At 45.1% G+C, this 15983-nt stretch overlaps 1 protein-coding gene across 1 annotated transcript; it reads left to right on the top strand.

Moving 5' to 3' along the window:
* The first annotated feature begins 2184 nt into the window (after positions 1-2184).
* Positions 2185-15755, top strand: LOC8041523. Its single transcript, XM_002414744.3, has 4 exons — positions 2185-2288; positions 7078-7238; positions 13916-14049; positions 14889-15755. Exons 2-4 carry the CDS (start codon positions 7079-7081, stop codon positions 15216-15218), a joined length of 624 nt encoding a protein of 207 aa, XP_002414789.3. The 5' UTR covers positions 2185-2288; position 7078; the 3' UTR covers positions 15219-15755.
* Positions 15756-15983: the final 228 nt, after the last annotated feature.

Here is a 15983-nt window from a genome sequence, read left to right as displayed (position 1 = left end):
CGCCGCCGGATTTGGGGAGGGGGGGGGGGGGGGGGGTGCCCTGAGTGACATCGCGATAGGTGAGACCCCTCGCGTGGTTGTCCCTGACGCCGTTGTGTGGGTTATCGGCCTTTGCTGCCCCTGCCGGACGAGAACTGCCTTGTGCCCCAGGGTCCACTTCTTGCGCAGCGGTCTGGCTTTTAGGCTGCGAGGTGCCCGTTCCGGGTCTTTCCACATGTTGCTTGTTGCGCCTTTTGATTTTTCGCTGTTCCTCGACTACCTTGGCCGCTTACAGGAACGTGATGTTCTCTCGTACTTTGACCTTGCAGGTCTCCTTCTCCTTTTGGAGCTTTGGGCACTCCGACGAGGTTGCCTCGTGCGCTTGCTGGCAGTTTACGCGCGTCTGTGCTGAAGTGCAGTTTTGATCACCATGAACCTGCAGGCATTTGGGACAAATGGCGCTGTTAGGACATTACGCGTCCGATGCGAAAGCACTGTCGGCACTGTAGAGAACGCTGGACGAAAGGCTTAACGCTGTGCCTTACTAATCCAATCTTGACGTGGGCAGGAAGCGTGTCAGCCTCAAATACAACCTTGACTGCTCGCGTTTTGCCTAGCCGCCTAACTTGCACGGCGCTCACTCCGCTGCCGATTATCTTACTCACTCTGTCTTCGGTGATATCGGTGTCGACGTCCGAAATTACCCCTACTCGCGAGTTTTTCGAGCGAGGTAGAAAAGGTCGGACAGGCACCCCGCATATCTTGGTCAAAATGAGGAGCACTAGCACCTAGTGATGCAAAACTATCGATAAATTGACTATTGATACTATCGATAGTTTTTCCAAAACTATCGATAGTGTCGCAGAACTATCGATAGTCGATTATTGATAGCGCTATCGATAGTTTTTCGATAGTTCTCCGATAGTCGACTATCGATAGTACTATCAATAGTTTTTTGATAATCGACTATCGATAGTAGTATCGATAGTTTGTTTTACTATCGATAGTCAGATTTCTGGTGACTATCGTTACTATCGATAGTACTATCGATAGTTTTGCATCACTACTAGCACCCCCGCCTCCGTCCTCGCATTATTATGTTTTTCCGTGTATTTACTCGTACCTCGCTAAACTGGCCGGGAGCCAGTGCTTCCAGTTCATCCGATAGCAGCTGGCGGTTGATTTTCCTCAGGTTTGTAGCGGGGACGGTTGGCGCGAACAGAACGGTGCGTGCCGTATTAGGAAGTTTCACGAGATACCTTGGCTCCGTTGACATCCTTCCGTGTCGGGTTCTCTTTTTCTTTCTGCTGACCGTTGTCAAGTCGCCGTCCTTGCTTCCGAGAACGCTGCCGCCAATGGCCCCTTCGTCGCCTGGTTGAATTGATGTTGTGTGTGCAAACTCGCCGGAGCTGCTCTCACTCAGGTGTCGCTTTGCTGGCAAGGGGGTCGCTCCTCTGTCCGGAAGTTGGCTGGCGTGGGACATCGTTTGGGAGGCTGGAACCCGCTGTACAGACTGCTGTCCCCGTAAGGGGCGGTGCCGCCACCGTGGCCGAAAGCCTACGACCTTCTGATCCACTTTCCGAATACACCCCCGCCCACTGGACTAGAAACAAAGAATTTCGCGTCCCCAGGAAACCGCGCGAACCGGTAGCCACGAGCACTGAACTCATGTCACTCCCCGAGATACCGATTTCTCCCTCCCGTTTATTCGACGCTGCCGATTGCTTCTATCGGCTCGGATGATCTTGATAAATCGGCCGTGGAAAGTAAATAGAGAAAACAAAAATGCCTCGTCAGCCGCAGGAGCCGCAGTGCAGTCACAGCGTGTGCAGCGTCACTTGCGCCCCAACAATTAGTAAGTTCAATTCCCGATAATTACAATATTGTAATCCTTTCTTTCATTTATCTCTCTTTTTCGGCTGCTCACCATTTTCATTTGTCACTGATAAATAAGCGTTACGCTTCCGATATCAAGAAATCATAACGGCCCCCTCCATTCGCTCGCCGTTCCATCAAACAAGATTCCTCGCGTTCGTGACGTCATTCCAAGCTCGACATCCGGGAAATGCCGTTGCAGCCGTATCAGCGTTATCAGAAATAGAAAGAGAGGGTAGCCGTTTATGCCACGAAAACTGCCTACTCCTCGATTTCCACGCCGACCCGAAATACACCTGAGATAAGCGAGATAACCTGACAGTTTCTGCCTCTATAGCGTCGCAGAAAGCGACACACACATACCGCGGCGCCCCTTTGGATGTCTAGCGTCGCACATTACGTCGATCAGCACATGATTTGAAGTACCAAGGCGCGTAAGTACCAGTGTTTACATACAACATAATTTCATTCCTCACCTACTTCGGGCCAACGCGGGTCAAAGATTGGGCGGGAGAGCTATGTGAGCGTTCGGTAGGAAATCGCTTTCAGTCAGTGAGAACAAGAAGTTCCACGTGAACGCTGACACGGCGCACGTGCCCAAGTTGTGCCCCGTGCTGACCTTCGATAGGTGACGAACATTTTGCAGTATACGTCTTTTTATGTAGATGGTGTAGTCACATGTCGCATGTCAAGGCCGCTTTATACTGCCGATGTTATCATACAAAAAAGGGAAGGGGGATATGGCCTATATATACTGACCTTAAGGCCGCAGTCAAACTTCTCATACATCATACAAAAACATTCTTGTATACGTTGCTCAAAAACGTAATCAATGAAAATTTTACTTATATTTAATTTATTGACGCTACATCTCCAGTTGGAGATGCCGTAGGGGTGGGCAGCAAACAATCATCACTGCCAATGCATAAAAGAAAAAGAAAAAAAAAATGAACAGCGTAAGCACTATATATATGTTACAATATTCGAAATTTCAGCAGGTTCAGTATACATAAAAAACGAAACGTAACATCATTATACATAACTCCAGGTTAACAGAACATAGTCCTCCAAACACGAGGCGAAAATTTAAGAAAAATGACGAATAACTTCTCACGTACAAATGAAGCATATTCGGTTTGTACAACGACATCATTAGGCATAAAATTCCAATCGTGTAATGTCCTAAAAAAAAAAAAAAAGAAACGTATTTTTTACAAGTATACGTTCAGGAAGGACCATAAGCCTCTTTGTACTATATAGAGGGATAACGTGGAGGAGGGCTGCGGCAAATGTAGTCATTCTTGTCCAGATTAAAGCGGTCATGTCATAAAAGACAGAAGAAAAAAAATAGTAAGTTGGTTTTACGTTCCAAGGGTTAAAGGCCAGCGATAGCAAAGTGTTGTGTTACGGAGTCATTACGAGTGTACTTAATGTAAATAAAGCGTAAACGTTTTCTTTTGACTTTTTCAATTAAATTAACGTTAGATGATATGTAGCCGCATAATGTATCAGGGTATTCTAAAACTAATCTAACAAATGCTTTAAACGCTGCTAATTTAACGGCGGATGATGCCGATTTCAGGTTCCTTCGTAAGTACAAAAGTTTATTTAATGTAAAACGTGCGAGATGCGTGATGTGGGAGTTCCATCGTAGGTTGTTTGTGATAACGACTCCAAGGTAGTTATATGAGGTAACTTGTGAGAGGATGATCGCGCACACTGTAGTCATAAGAAGTAGTCGTCTGTCACAGGTTCGGATGTTAAAGATCCCATTTAAACAAACAAATTCGGAATTTGACTTGTACCGCTGTCCAGGTGTTAGGACCACACCCTGGCGATAGACATCCTGAGAGGCGCGAGGAATTGAGAGCAAAGCATGCCGACGTTTCGAACAACATTTTATATGAAATAATTCAAAAGTAAGGGAAAGGCGCACAGGACGTACACACAGTCGAAAGAAGGAAAGAAAAAAAAAATACCAAAGGTCAAATCGAGGTTGTCAAACAGTTTTGGAGGGGGAGAGCCGAGTCAGCGTTCCAAGGTGCAGGTGGAGGTCCGGTTCGTTGCGCCGCCAGTCGGGGTCGAGAAGCCATGGTGGCTTGGGTGTTGTAGTGACGCACAACACTCACTCACAAGCACTCACACCGCTCTCCGTCGAATGCCTTCTCGGTGTTCGAACAACCATACCGACGCGGATCTGCTCAGCGCCGACCATCCACACCGTCGCAACCTTGCTCCGCGGTGTGTTCCACAGCCCTCACGCGCGCGGGATCCTGTCTTTTTTTTTTTCTCTTCCTCCGATCTCGCACGAAAACAAAAATCCTAAGCACGCGCTCCTGTCCTCGGCGCTTGCGCAACCCACTCACAAAGACGGGAACGGACAACACCATAACCATTGAAGGACAAAAATAGTTATTGAATTCTGTGACATCGTCTTTTTCCGCGTTACATTTATATGTACCAGGCACGTAGGCAGGGAGGGAGGCCCATGGAGCCCGCTCCCTCCCCCCCGAAATCTTCCAATTTCCTAGGCCCTTCTCTTCCCCTTCCCCCTTATACAGCATTTTGTCATGGGGTTCCGGTTCAATCCGGGGAACAAAAATAACGGTTTAAACCGGATCGCACCGCTCCGAACCGGTTCAAACCGCTAAATGAAAAATATATTTTCCGCGTTGTTTTGGCTCTAGAAACTATTTCCGCAGTGAGACAAGTAACTAGGTATATAGCTTTTATCGTTCATACAATCCACTTTTATTTAGAGGTACCAAAAATAAGAAATTCCCTTGTTTAATTTCGACGCGACATTAAAATAAAATCAAGATTAACTTACAAAACATCGTGTTTATACAAGCCAAGATCCGTTTGTTTACCTCACTCACATATATTTTACCTGAATTGAAAAGTTGCCACGAATTATGGTTGGTCGCATAAATACCCGGGATTAGTACAACTTTGCATTGCAGTATTAAATGTTGAATTGTAGCTGTGATCTTCAACTAAGGAATTAATCACAGTGCATAAAATTGTGAAATTGTCACCTCGTCGCAATGTACATCCTGAAATATATTTTACAAAATACGTTTCACAAAGTATATGACGACAACGCAACTGAGCTAAAAGCAAAAATAGTTTTAAAATGTCACGAGAGTTGTAACACAAGCCCTTTCAGTCTACATTTTATAGAAACACAAAGCGGCAATCACAGCGCTTGTTTTTCTAACCATCATTGTTTAGATTCAGCACCGTGATCTAGGCAAATAATTAAGCAGAAAGGAGTGATCAAAATTGTTTACTCTAATCAACGAGGTAGACGGCCTTAGAGTGATAAACTGGCAGCTGAAAGTGACCCCCAATTGGCCTTGTAGTTTTACGTCTAGATTTCAACAAATTACCGCTGACAAATATTTGCCTTTTGAGCTTTAATGACAGTACCAACGAGATATGTTATGTTTCGTTTGTTCAAAGTTCGAAATGTTCTTTTACGACAAAAACTCGGGCAGCTTCGCATTGCCTCCGCTAGGTGCCGTCAGCCGCGGTGCTGTATTTCGGGTTTTTATTGGAGCTAGACACTGATCTCTGGGGCTAGAAGTTCTGAAAAAATAGTTTATCATGTTTTTTTTTAGGGCGATCGTAATGCAAATCTCGGCCCATTTTGGCGTAGAAGCCTCAAAATTTGGTACGATCACGTGTCTAGTGGTCAAAAGTGTACAACATGGCGGCAGCCAAGTGGAGGTCACTTTGGTCTGGTGAGCGGGATACCAGCTTATCGCTGTAAGCCCCTCTACATCGTTGACTCTAATCTATACGCATCTTCGTACTCAGATCTAATCTAGCCTAAAATAGAGCGTACCCAAGTAAACTTTTTTTTTTTATATAGTATAAATTGGCATAGTGGGGCTATTGATGTATATGCTTGTTAAGATGCCGGTCAATTAATTTGTATATTAGCATCACCCTTGCTTATTGATGACTTTTATTAAATAGAAGGAAGCAGTATTTTATGCTCTACTCGAGACGGCAGCTACTTAATTGGTAATTTTCTTGGTGAACAACTTACAATAAGAGCACTTAGCAAAAAAACGCAACACGCAAGTAAAAAAAAAAAAAATCTACGAAATGCAGTATTATGGCTCAATAAGTTCCAACGAAGAAGTAATAGTGCAGGCATTCGTTGAGTTTTAAAGTCAGCTATTTCAGCAAGACGAAGCCCTCAGTTTCGCATTTAAAAACGCCTTTTTAAAACTGATGTCAAGATTAGAAAAAAGAACAAAAAACGACTGTTTGGCTTGAACGGCCAATTGAGAGGAGTGAAATACGTGCTGCAATAGATGAACTACTAGTAAAGAAAACGCCTGGCCCTGATGGTGTAGATTCGACTGTTTACATAATAAATGGCTTTTTTTTAAATTAATAAAAAAAAAGCGCGTCTGCGTGGCTTAGTGGGTCGGGTGTCTGGCTCGCATCCGAAGGGTCGTGGGTTCGAATGCCGCCTCCGCCTAAAATTCTTCCAATTGCTCTTGAAGGCAAAGGAGTTACTTCATAAAGAAAACCATTTAAGACTTGCTGCGACCTTTAATTCGGATTGTTTCTTACCTTTATTTCGTAGTGCTTTATTCAGTTTCATTTCACGCGTGACGTCACATTTCATGTGAGCGCTGTGGGTTGTTTGAAATTACCGCGCTAGGTCATGTACTACGACGTCATGACCCTATCGACCAATCGGGATTTTACCGTCCCGCGACACGCTTTAAAGGTACTCGGGACGTCAAAAAATTAATTTCGTTCCGATGTCGGATACAATTTCGGCAGGCATCTGGCGCGTCATTGTGTCCTTGCCGTTGTTCAACAATGAGAGAACGCGTGGTCCTGCTAGCGTTAATAAGACGCCAGCAGGACCAGACGTTGCTTTCATTAACAATATCTTCTGAACTTCCGGGCGAGACGTGTTGTGTCGAACTACCTGAAAGTTCTCTCGAAGTTTTGAACTTCTGAGTTGTTGCAAAGCCTGATTGCTACAGACGTCGATGCACGATTGTTATGGCATTTCACCAGTTCCATGTGCATTTTGAATAACTCTATGGGCACCTTGAATGCCTAAATCAGCTGCTGACAAACTAAGTAAATCAATAGATAAATACATAATCTATTGACGGATGATTTTGATGTAGTAATATAGAAGTGTTTGATAAATCCAACAGTGTGAATTACACGTAACTATTTCAGAATGTCGCATGAAAGAAGGCTGGGCATGGGACTCCTGTTCCTGACACTGCTTATCAAGGACACGCTTTCCGAAGATACATGGGTGGAGAAGGTCGAGCGACGCGTGAAGCAAAACTTGGGTGACTCCATCCAGTGGATATCGGGACCCGATCACAAACATGGTGGGTATCCCTAAATCCCCATAACCACGGGAAACTAAACATCGCAGATGAAAACTTGTACCGGCCATTGTAATGGGCAGCTAGTATACTTGTGGATGGAAGAATTACGCACCAAAACAAAATCGCGTGTTTTTTGGGGGGCATCAAGGAGGCAGCGCGGCAGAGTTACCAGAGAGACTGGACTGTCATTTCCTTTTCTCACGTTCTCGGTATACACGACTGTTATATTGCTGTTTATTGAAACTAGTAACTACCAGCGTGGTGAAACATCCTCGGGCTCCACAAAGCAACTGAGTGATCTATAGAGACACCAAATAAGCTAGGCGTAGAGTTCACTCTCCGGTTCTCTCTAGGAAGCCGCCATTTGATACTAAGTGCACAACGGGTACTGTTGGAGATCTTTACAATTTCAATGTACGACATCATGAGCTTCTGATATGGTGTCACGAAGCTTAAGATTATTGCCAACCATGATTTTACGCTTAAAGGTGGATAAAGTGTAATTACTTTCGAGCGTAGCTTATTTTTTGGCTCCTTAAAATGCAAGCCGTTCACCCTTGTTGGTGTTAGACTGGTGGCAGCTGATAAAACCCGTTTGCTCTACCGACGTCTAACACCTGGTTACCTCAGTTGGTGGAGCGTTTTACAAGAGGTCCCTGGTTGGATACCAGGACCAGGCGGATTTTTTTTTTTATCACGCACCTATCACCTAGCTGTTTTTGGAGATTTCTGTTTGTCTCCACTCACGCGTTTCTCTCCCTCCTCAAGCCTAGAACCTCTGGTCTACGTCAGCTACCGTTTTATTTTTCTTAGTAGTAAACATTTACGCTTAAAAAAAGATGTGTGCTGCTTGAAAAAAAAAAAAAAAAAAGGCAGCAAAAATTATTATTATTATTAATAAAAAAAAAAGTTGACGCTCAAAAAGGACGAATGAGACTCAGATAGCGCGGGAGGTTTAACTACAAGAACGTTAGTAGCTTTTAAAACTTGGTGGAAATAGGCCAAATGCAGCACGAGAAAAAAAAAAGACATCCTGTTTTTTAATAGCAGAATAGGAGGACTATCATAATATCCCATGAGCAGCAAGGAACGAGGATGCTGGTGGCTGTGAGACCTTCACTTATTGTCACATCGCTTTCAGTGGATTTTAGGGTGCGTCCTCTCCTGTTGTGACATGAAAATGACATTGTGAGAATACTTGTGTGGGTACTTTCTGCCTGAATTTTTTTTAAGATACACACACGACAGAATCAGTGAATCACTTGGTATAATCCTCTTCCTGTCTTCCAGTGCAAAAAAAAAAAAAGAAAAAACATGAAGAAAAAAAGAACAGATGAGTTAAAGAAAATTAGATATATAAACCAGCTTGCTCGCTTGCCCGCACTTAGAAATGTTTTTTTTAGAAACATTTGTTGTACAGTTGTAACAACTATGATTATTTAAACGAATGTTTCAAAAAAAAAAAGAAAAAAAAGAACATGGTCAAAGTGTGGGCAAGCTGGTGTAATGTATATATACCAAATTTTCTTTAATTCATCTGCTCTTCTTTTCTTTTCTTTTTTCTTTTTTTGCGATCGAAGACGGGGAGAGGATTATACCAAGTAATTGACTGATTCTTTGTGTGTGCGTATCGCTTCGAGAAGCATTTGAGGAAGAAAGTACGTACACAAAAAGTTTTATAATGTCATTTCCAAACAAACAAACAAAAAAATGAATCAAGGTGCCTCGCGTTGGAAAAATCTTTTTTGCATTTTAGTGCGCTGACATCTTGACTGCGTAACGATTTACAACAAAGCCGTTTCGTAAATATCGAATTAAATTACTTTACAATTACCTTTATCAAATATGCAATCCTTCCGCTGCCAAATTACTGATAAATGCCAAGGATTTCAAGTAATTTCGTTACTTGTAAAGAATTACGTACATGTTTTATCTCAGTTGAGTGCAGAAAGTGAGGAAACTGAGCAAACTGGAGACTGGGATGACATCGCAAACCGACTCGCTCCAGCGAAGTCAAGAAAAAAGGTTTTGCCGTAGTTTGTTATGCAGTGCCACGATGCATTAATTTCTGGTTTATATTAGTTCCGTAAATAGTCCAAGGCGGACAAAAAAAAAAAAAAAATGTCGGAAACGTACAGATAACTTTTCTGCTGATGCAATAACTTTAAGCCTCTTTCCAAATTATGAAGTTGTTACCATGCCTATTTTGTTCTTCTCTTCCGTGTGGTTCAAAGTTATTTGTAACTAATCAAGTTTTTAAAGGTCTACCACTTTCTTGCGCCACAAATTATTGGCGCCAGCAAGGATTACTATTGTTATGTTGAGAGGAGCTTACCTTGTTTGGGCTTTTTCTTACGCTTGTATTTAGAACAATGCGTGAAAGGGAATGAATGTGATTCGAAACAGTCAGTTAACTTTCGGGGAAACGCGGTATATTACATAAAGTTATTATCATCATCATCATTAGCGGCGCGAAAAAACGAATTTCTATACTCTGTAGACAATCCAGCCGAGACTGCAGCCGATGCTACAGGTTGCGGATTATGAAGGCTAAACGCAACAGGCGAAGGATCGGGGACAGAAGCGGGTTCGAAAAGTTTTCCGCCTTTAGCGGAATCTTCATCTGCAAGACACGTCGCAATGCAACCGCTCAATAAAGTCTCCCATAGAAAAAATAAATAAATAAATAAAAATAAAATAAACGTGTAATTTTTATTTTATTCCACTAAAGGGTGACAGTGTGCGCGTGCAATAGCACATAGGCGGCAAGGCCTGGGGATGACGTCATCGTTGGTGGACTACCGTCCTGCCCCAAGCGGCAAGCACGCTGTAGAGTTCCACGAGAGACGCCGCAAGGCGGTAGACTCGTCCGCCTTGGCGACGCCGCGTGCCACCGTTGCGCCCGCGTTGCGAGGCGCTGCATGCGAGATTCGGTGATACTGATGCAAGATGGGCGACGCTGCGTGGACCTACTCTAGTGATGACGTGTCGTGGAGAAAGACACGGGCCTTCCCTTGTTGGCGGTATTGGTTCAGGACGTGTTGCGCCGACAGTATATAAGCTTTCGCTAGTAAGGAATGATTTGGTGGAGGAAGTGAAGTTAGACATTCTGGAGAACTGACGCTTTAACACTTCTTATCTCGGAACGCATATATGTCCCTGAAGTTAGAAAAACATTTTTTTTCTTCATAAGGTTGTTAAGACACACTCTTTAAGCACGAACTGTTTGTGTCCACGATGGTTGCTAAAAATGCTGCCTTAAGACTCGGGCGGCGTGCGTCTGTGAGGAGAGCATCCTAAAGCTGATTACGTCAAAAGATAGATGGCTGATTGGGCTGGTTGGTTGCTCATTATGGTGTTTAATGCCCCCTCCCCCCCCCCCCCCCCCCCCCAAAAAAAAAAAGAAGAGCAAAAAATAAAAACACGGAAAGTCCCACAACGACTACTCTCGTGTAAGCGCACCCTCTTTGTTATTGTGCGATAAAGAATTCCAGTGTCTGAATAACTAATGACGCTGCTATTGGGCAGGAGATCGAACTATAGGGGGCGCTCTGACTCGTTTGTTTTCCCCACGCTCGGTGTTTACTCAACACAAGGCCTGTACACATGCCAACAGGCCTTATGGGCATGGCCATGTCATCTTCTACAATAGAGCGCGGGGCACAGTTTAATGTAAAAAATACTAACAATCGACGAAGCGACGTTAAGTGCCGGATCTATCTTCTGAGAATGCGAGCTTGACCCACTTCGGCTTTTGTGCTAAGCTGGGATCGTGCATGCTGCATTGTTTATGCAGGCCGTCGTGGAAACCAAAGAGCCCCTCCTCCCCTTCGCCGGAGAACACGAACTCCAGCCGAACGCTGACGCCGCGTTCGGTTATGTCGGCCGAGCGCTGCGTCATTGTATTTGTTGTCCCCATCCATGTAGTTGATAAGTTAACCGCTTGGGGCGTAACGGTCTGTCCTCCTCCCCAATCTCGAGGGGGGAGGGAGGGGGGGGGGGGGGGGGGGTTAGACGATATTTTTGTGTTCTGCCAAGTGTGCAGAACACGTTTTCGTGCGTGGTTTTTTGGCATATTACACCCTGATAGACTACCGTAAACGACTAAATTCTCGCGAGGACCTAATTTTCGCGAATTTCGCAAATCGCATACAATTCACCAAAAATACGTCCCGTGAACGATTCGGGCAATATGTGAACACTATGAAGCTTCACTCGATTCGCGAAAATTAGAAACCGCGAATAATTTAAGATTTTCAGCTTTGGTTCGATTCCCGAAAACTTGAGCCCGCGAAATTTATGTCGTTTACAGTATATGCGCGAAATTCCTTGAACATAAATACTTTCGCCAACAATTCTCTATAAGTTTCTTTTTTCCAAACGGAAATTACTTGCCGAACGGGCCTGGCGAATTGCGGCAAAGTGTATATGAGAGGTTAAAAGGGACACTGAGAGGGTATTCAATCTCGCCGAGGTTTTTATTTTAACACGGCCTATAAGAGACCAATTCTACCCAGAACACATTTTCCGGTTCGAAATTCATTTCCTTTGTCACGTGCCGTTTAACCTATAGCGTACCAACTATAGACCGACACGCGGAGCGGCTCTGTTTACCAACACGGCCGGAAGGCCGCGCATGCGCGGTAGCTATGTGGGCAAAAGCAGCCCGGCTCTCCCTGTTTTCGCCATTGCGCTCTACGGCGTGCGCTCGTTGCTGACGTTGTAGGGACGCTTGTATCTTTATTTGTGCGTCGTATTTCCTCATAACGTATGTCGTATGCTATGCCCGACTATTTGAGCTCGTTGCCCGAGCCTGAACGGTAGCGGTATCGAAACAAACTGAGCGTGGACAGCGTTGCCTACGAGGAACCGTGCGTCGTAAACAAGGCCTAGGTGCTGGACTTCCGACGTAAAGTTGCTGCCACGGAAGTCGACGGCTCAGGTCGTCGTTTATTTAGTTTTCGCCAAGTCAGTTCACGCCCGACACGGTGCAGGCCTACAAGTCTCTCGAGGCCTACGATTACATCGAGTCGGTTTCCGCACTGCCGGCGGGATCAGCAGACTGTGGGTCTGCGGAAGTGTGTGTATTGATTAATTGATTAAATACACAGAGCGTCTTCAAGTCAAGGTGTGATATTTTTCATACCCTCGTGACCACAAGGCATTACAACCAGTAACGGTTTGTCCGTTCTGCAGTCTTGACGGTAACAGGTTACAAGTAACGGCGTTACCAGGAACGCGTTACTTTTTTCAGTAACGTAGTAACCCACCCGTTACGTTTTTGACACAGTAACGGGTAACGTACTTATGTTACTATTTCAAGTAACGTAGTTACGTTGGTCGTTACTACTTCCCAAGTCTTAAAGAAATTACACTTCAATTGTTTCCGTTTCTTAGGCGTCAAGCCATGTTTTTCTTTGCGTTTTTTCTCGTAAGTATTTAGGTGAAACCGTAAAAAACAGATAAAGTAGTTATGCTCAGTTTCTGCTTGATATATGACCTGTGTCGTCAAAACCATAAAATGTGGTAAATCATAATTTAAAAAGAAGTAACGCAGAAGTAACGTGCCTTACTTTTTATCGGTAGCGGTAACGCGTTCCTTTTATTTTTAGATAACGTAGCTCCGTAACACGTAACTTTTATTTGCAAGTAACGAGTAACGTATTTCGATACTTTTTTCGGTAACGCCTACAACACTGCCGTTCGGTCGCCGATCCCCTTCTGCTGGGTAGCACGGGCGTAGCGAGCCTCCAACGAGCGCTTGGCCGGTGCGTTGTGCGCGAACACCGTGGGAACAAAATCCGGGTGGTCTCGATCAGACAACGGTTTCCCTGCACATAAGCAAGCCTCGGGACGGAGATTGAAATGTAAGCCGCACTTGCCTCCAAGAAAGTGTTTGCCGCACAAACGGTCGTTCGCGCGAGGCGAACATTCTTTTCGATCCACGGATATTATTATTTACCTTCTATGCCTTTTAGAGTCTGCCGGGTACTTGTGGAAACTCACTCCGCTGCTTTTCTTGTACATTTCGGTGCAATTAACGGCAACACAGCTTCGCAGCATGCTGAAATGCTATGACGCCCATGCGAAACGTGCGCGCTTTTGCCCCCACCCCCCGGCTCCGGCGCGATCGCAGCGCCGCCGCAGCTCCGTGACGTCAAGCCCGCGTGTCGGTGTATACTCAAAGTCGGATGACATGTATAGCCACCCCCCCCCCCCCACCACACACACACATACAAACACTAAAAAAATAGTAAAAAGAAAAAGGTTACACAGACCACAGGAAGTATAGCGGGTACCCTCCCCCCTCCCCCCCCCCCCTTTTTTTCCCCTTAAAAATTCTTTTTTTTTTTTTTTTTTGTAATTGTAGAAATGACTTATGCATTGCAGAACGCTCATTTTCCGCGCAGACGTAGTGCTAGAGGTCCGGACCAAATGCCAAAGTTTCAGCATTTACTGTTATGTAAGTAAAGAGTTATCGCCGTCCATCTTATTTCGCCAGGGTGATATGGAATATTATAAGATCACACATTTTGATTCCCGGCATTTTAAAACGACAGTAAATCTCCGTCAAAGTGTTTTTTTTTTTTTTTTTATTTGTCGGCGCGTACCATTTTCAGTGTAATGAACGAATGGATCGGACTAAGTCATATCATAAACGCACCTTTCATTGGCAGATTTGGAGAGGAGAGAGCAGTCTTCATTTATCCGGAAAATGGGCATCGGCATTGCCATCGCCTTCGGCTGTCTGGGGGCAGCGATTGCTTGCTTTTGTGCCTACATTTGCGCGAGAAAGAGAAGAAATGCACAGGTAAAAACTTTGCCTTGAGTCTTTATATAGCATTCGCCAAAAAAGAGCGACAAAGTGTGTAGCATGCTATGATTTTTTTTTTTTTTTGACACCGAGTGCAATGAGGAGCAGCGAGGTGTGTCACTATCCACTTTCTTCTCCGAAAAAGTAGAAGTGTCGTCTATGACGACACTATTAACGACGGGGCTGAAAAAATTTTAAACCTGAAAAAATCAAGCAGCGCGCATGTGACAAAGCTGGAGCATGATGCAAGGACGTGAAACATTCATAAGACTAAACAGATTCTCAGTATGCGTCGTCTGCCAAGCTCCCTCCGTCGAGTATAGAGCTATGAAGTTGCTGTCACAGGTAGTTTTTGCGGGAAAGCATACGCTCCAGGTTTCTTATGTGCGCGAAAAAAGAGGAAAATGTTTTTGCACCGCTAACATAAACTACACGCCTCTCCGAAATTTAAATCTCCACCCGAATGCTGCACGCTAATAGTTTGGAAAAGATGGCCAAGTTTCAGGACCTTCTATTCAAAAACCAACAATACGGGGGAAAATTTACAGTGGTGGTTAATGGACCAAATAACTCGTCATGGCTGCGGTATTCCCCGGTTGATTCACGGAGCGATTTGATACATGGCCGGTACGTGGTGGTGTTTACTTGGGGCATTCTTAACTTGTCTCGGACTATAGTAGCTTTTTTGTGATCGCGTGCAATCGGTGCGACAGACGGTGACTTTACCCTAGGAAGAACATACCAGCACCTTAAGCTAAAAAAGTTTTCAACAAGCTAACCTGCGCATCGAAATCGAAATGGGGGCCATGCTGACATACGCCCACGCCCTTCCGCAGAGGGCGCAGCCTTTGGTAGGAGCCTCCTGTCTGACGCCAGCCACTTCCGGTTCCTCAGTACCAGTTGGCCCTGGTTACCTGAACCCACAATGTCCTCGGCCCTGCAGTCAGCCGTGGTCTCAAGCCCCGTACGGCCCACATCAACCTCAGCAGTCATACCCGCCGTCCTACATCTCGTCCTACCCTCAGCAGCATGCCCAAATGCCCGAACATCTAGGGGCCACTGCACCACCTTCCGCTCCTACAGCACCTCCGGTGTCGTTTGAGCAAATGCCCATGCCACCGCCGCCATATGACTACAAGGACTACAAAGACCCGAGCCGTTACTAGACTGCCGCATGGATGTCCGAACTCTATTTCTACTGGAGTCTTCAGAACATCGGCATGGGACAAGCGGTGCCTTCAAGAGCTGCCCCAGGACTCGGGTCTACTAACAGATCTGCAAGACACAGTGTACTAGAGACTGTTCTGTGACACTGCTTGTGATCCGTAGGCTACATGAAATGGGTTCTTCGTGTTAGCTGTAGTCTGACCTCCTCAGGAAGTGTGTTTAGGCGTCATCGCTTCCAGGGTCAGATGCTCTTGCGTATTGGCAGCCAATGACAAGATCCTGCTGAGACAGAACATTGGACCGTCAATTTCGGCAAATGTGCGTACGACGAGGTGTTATGGACCACACATATGGAAATGGGTCCTGTTGTGCGTTTTATGCGTTCGATCTGATGCCTAGCGGTAAAATCTCAAACCCCGGGAAAGGGGGAAAGGGGTTCCAGTTTTAACACGTATGCGAGACGTATACGCTTGAATAAAGACCAGAAATGTACAGTACATTGGAAACATTCGAGTTGTAATCATATTTGCGTCTCCGAAACAGCGTGGCCTATGTTCTGCACAATGGCAAATTTTAGCCAATGCACAAACGTAACTTCCTGAAGTCGGAGGCTGTATTGAAAGGATGGCGCACCCTATTAAGACAGGGCTTGCTGTCTATACAATGCATATTCGTCGGGGTAAACACCACAGCTGAACATGTTTCTTTCTGGAGATGAATAATTGAAAAGGAAATGATTTGTCAATTCTGCACACACACACACA

Source organism: Ixodes scapularis, unplaced genomic scaffold (genome assembly GCF_016920785.2).
Source record: "Ixodes scapularis isolate PalLabHiFi unplaced genomic scaffold, ASM1692078v2 PGA_scaffold12__126_contigs__length_90152505, whole genome shotgun sequence".
Classification (NCBI taxonomy): Eukaryota; Metazoa; Arthropoda; class Arachnida; order Ixodida; family Ixodidae; genus Ixodes; species Ixodes scapularis.
Note: the sequence above shows the minus strand (reverse complement) of the source record. Positions and strands in the feature narration are given on the sequence as shown.

Bases quoted from the DNA above. Each gene is read 5' to 3' on its own strand.
- LOC8041523 (XM_002414744.3), top strand. From the start codon at position 7,079: ATGTCGCATGAAAGAAGGCTGGGCATGGGACTCCTGTTCCTGACACTG. The intron at 7,239-13,915 runs GTGGGTATCCCT...TTTCATTGGCAG, and splicing joins GGGACCCGATCACAAACATG to ATTTGGAGAGGAGAGAGCAG. The intron at 14,050-14,888 runs GTAAAAACTTTG...GCCCTTCCGCAG, and splicing joins GAAAGAGAAGAAATGCACAG to AGGGCGCAGCCTTTGGTAGG.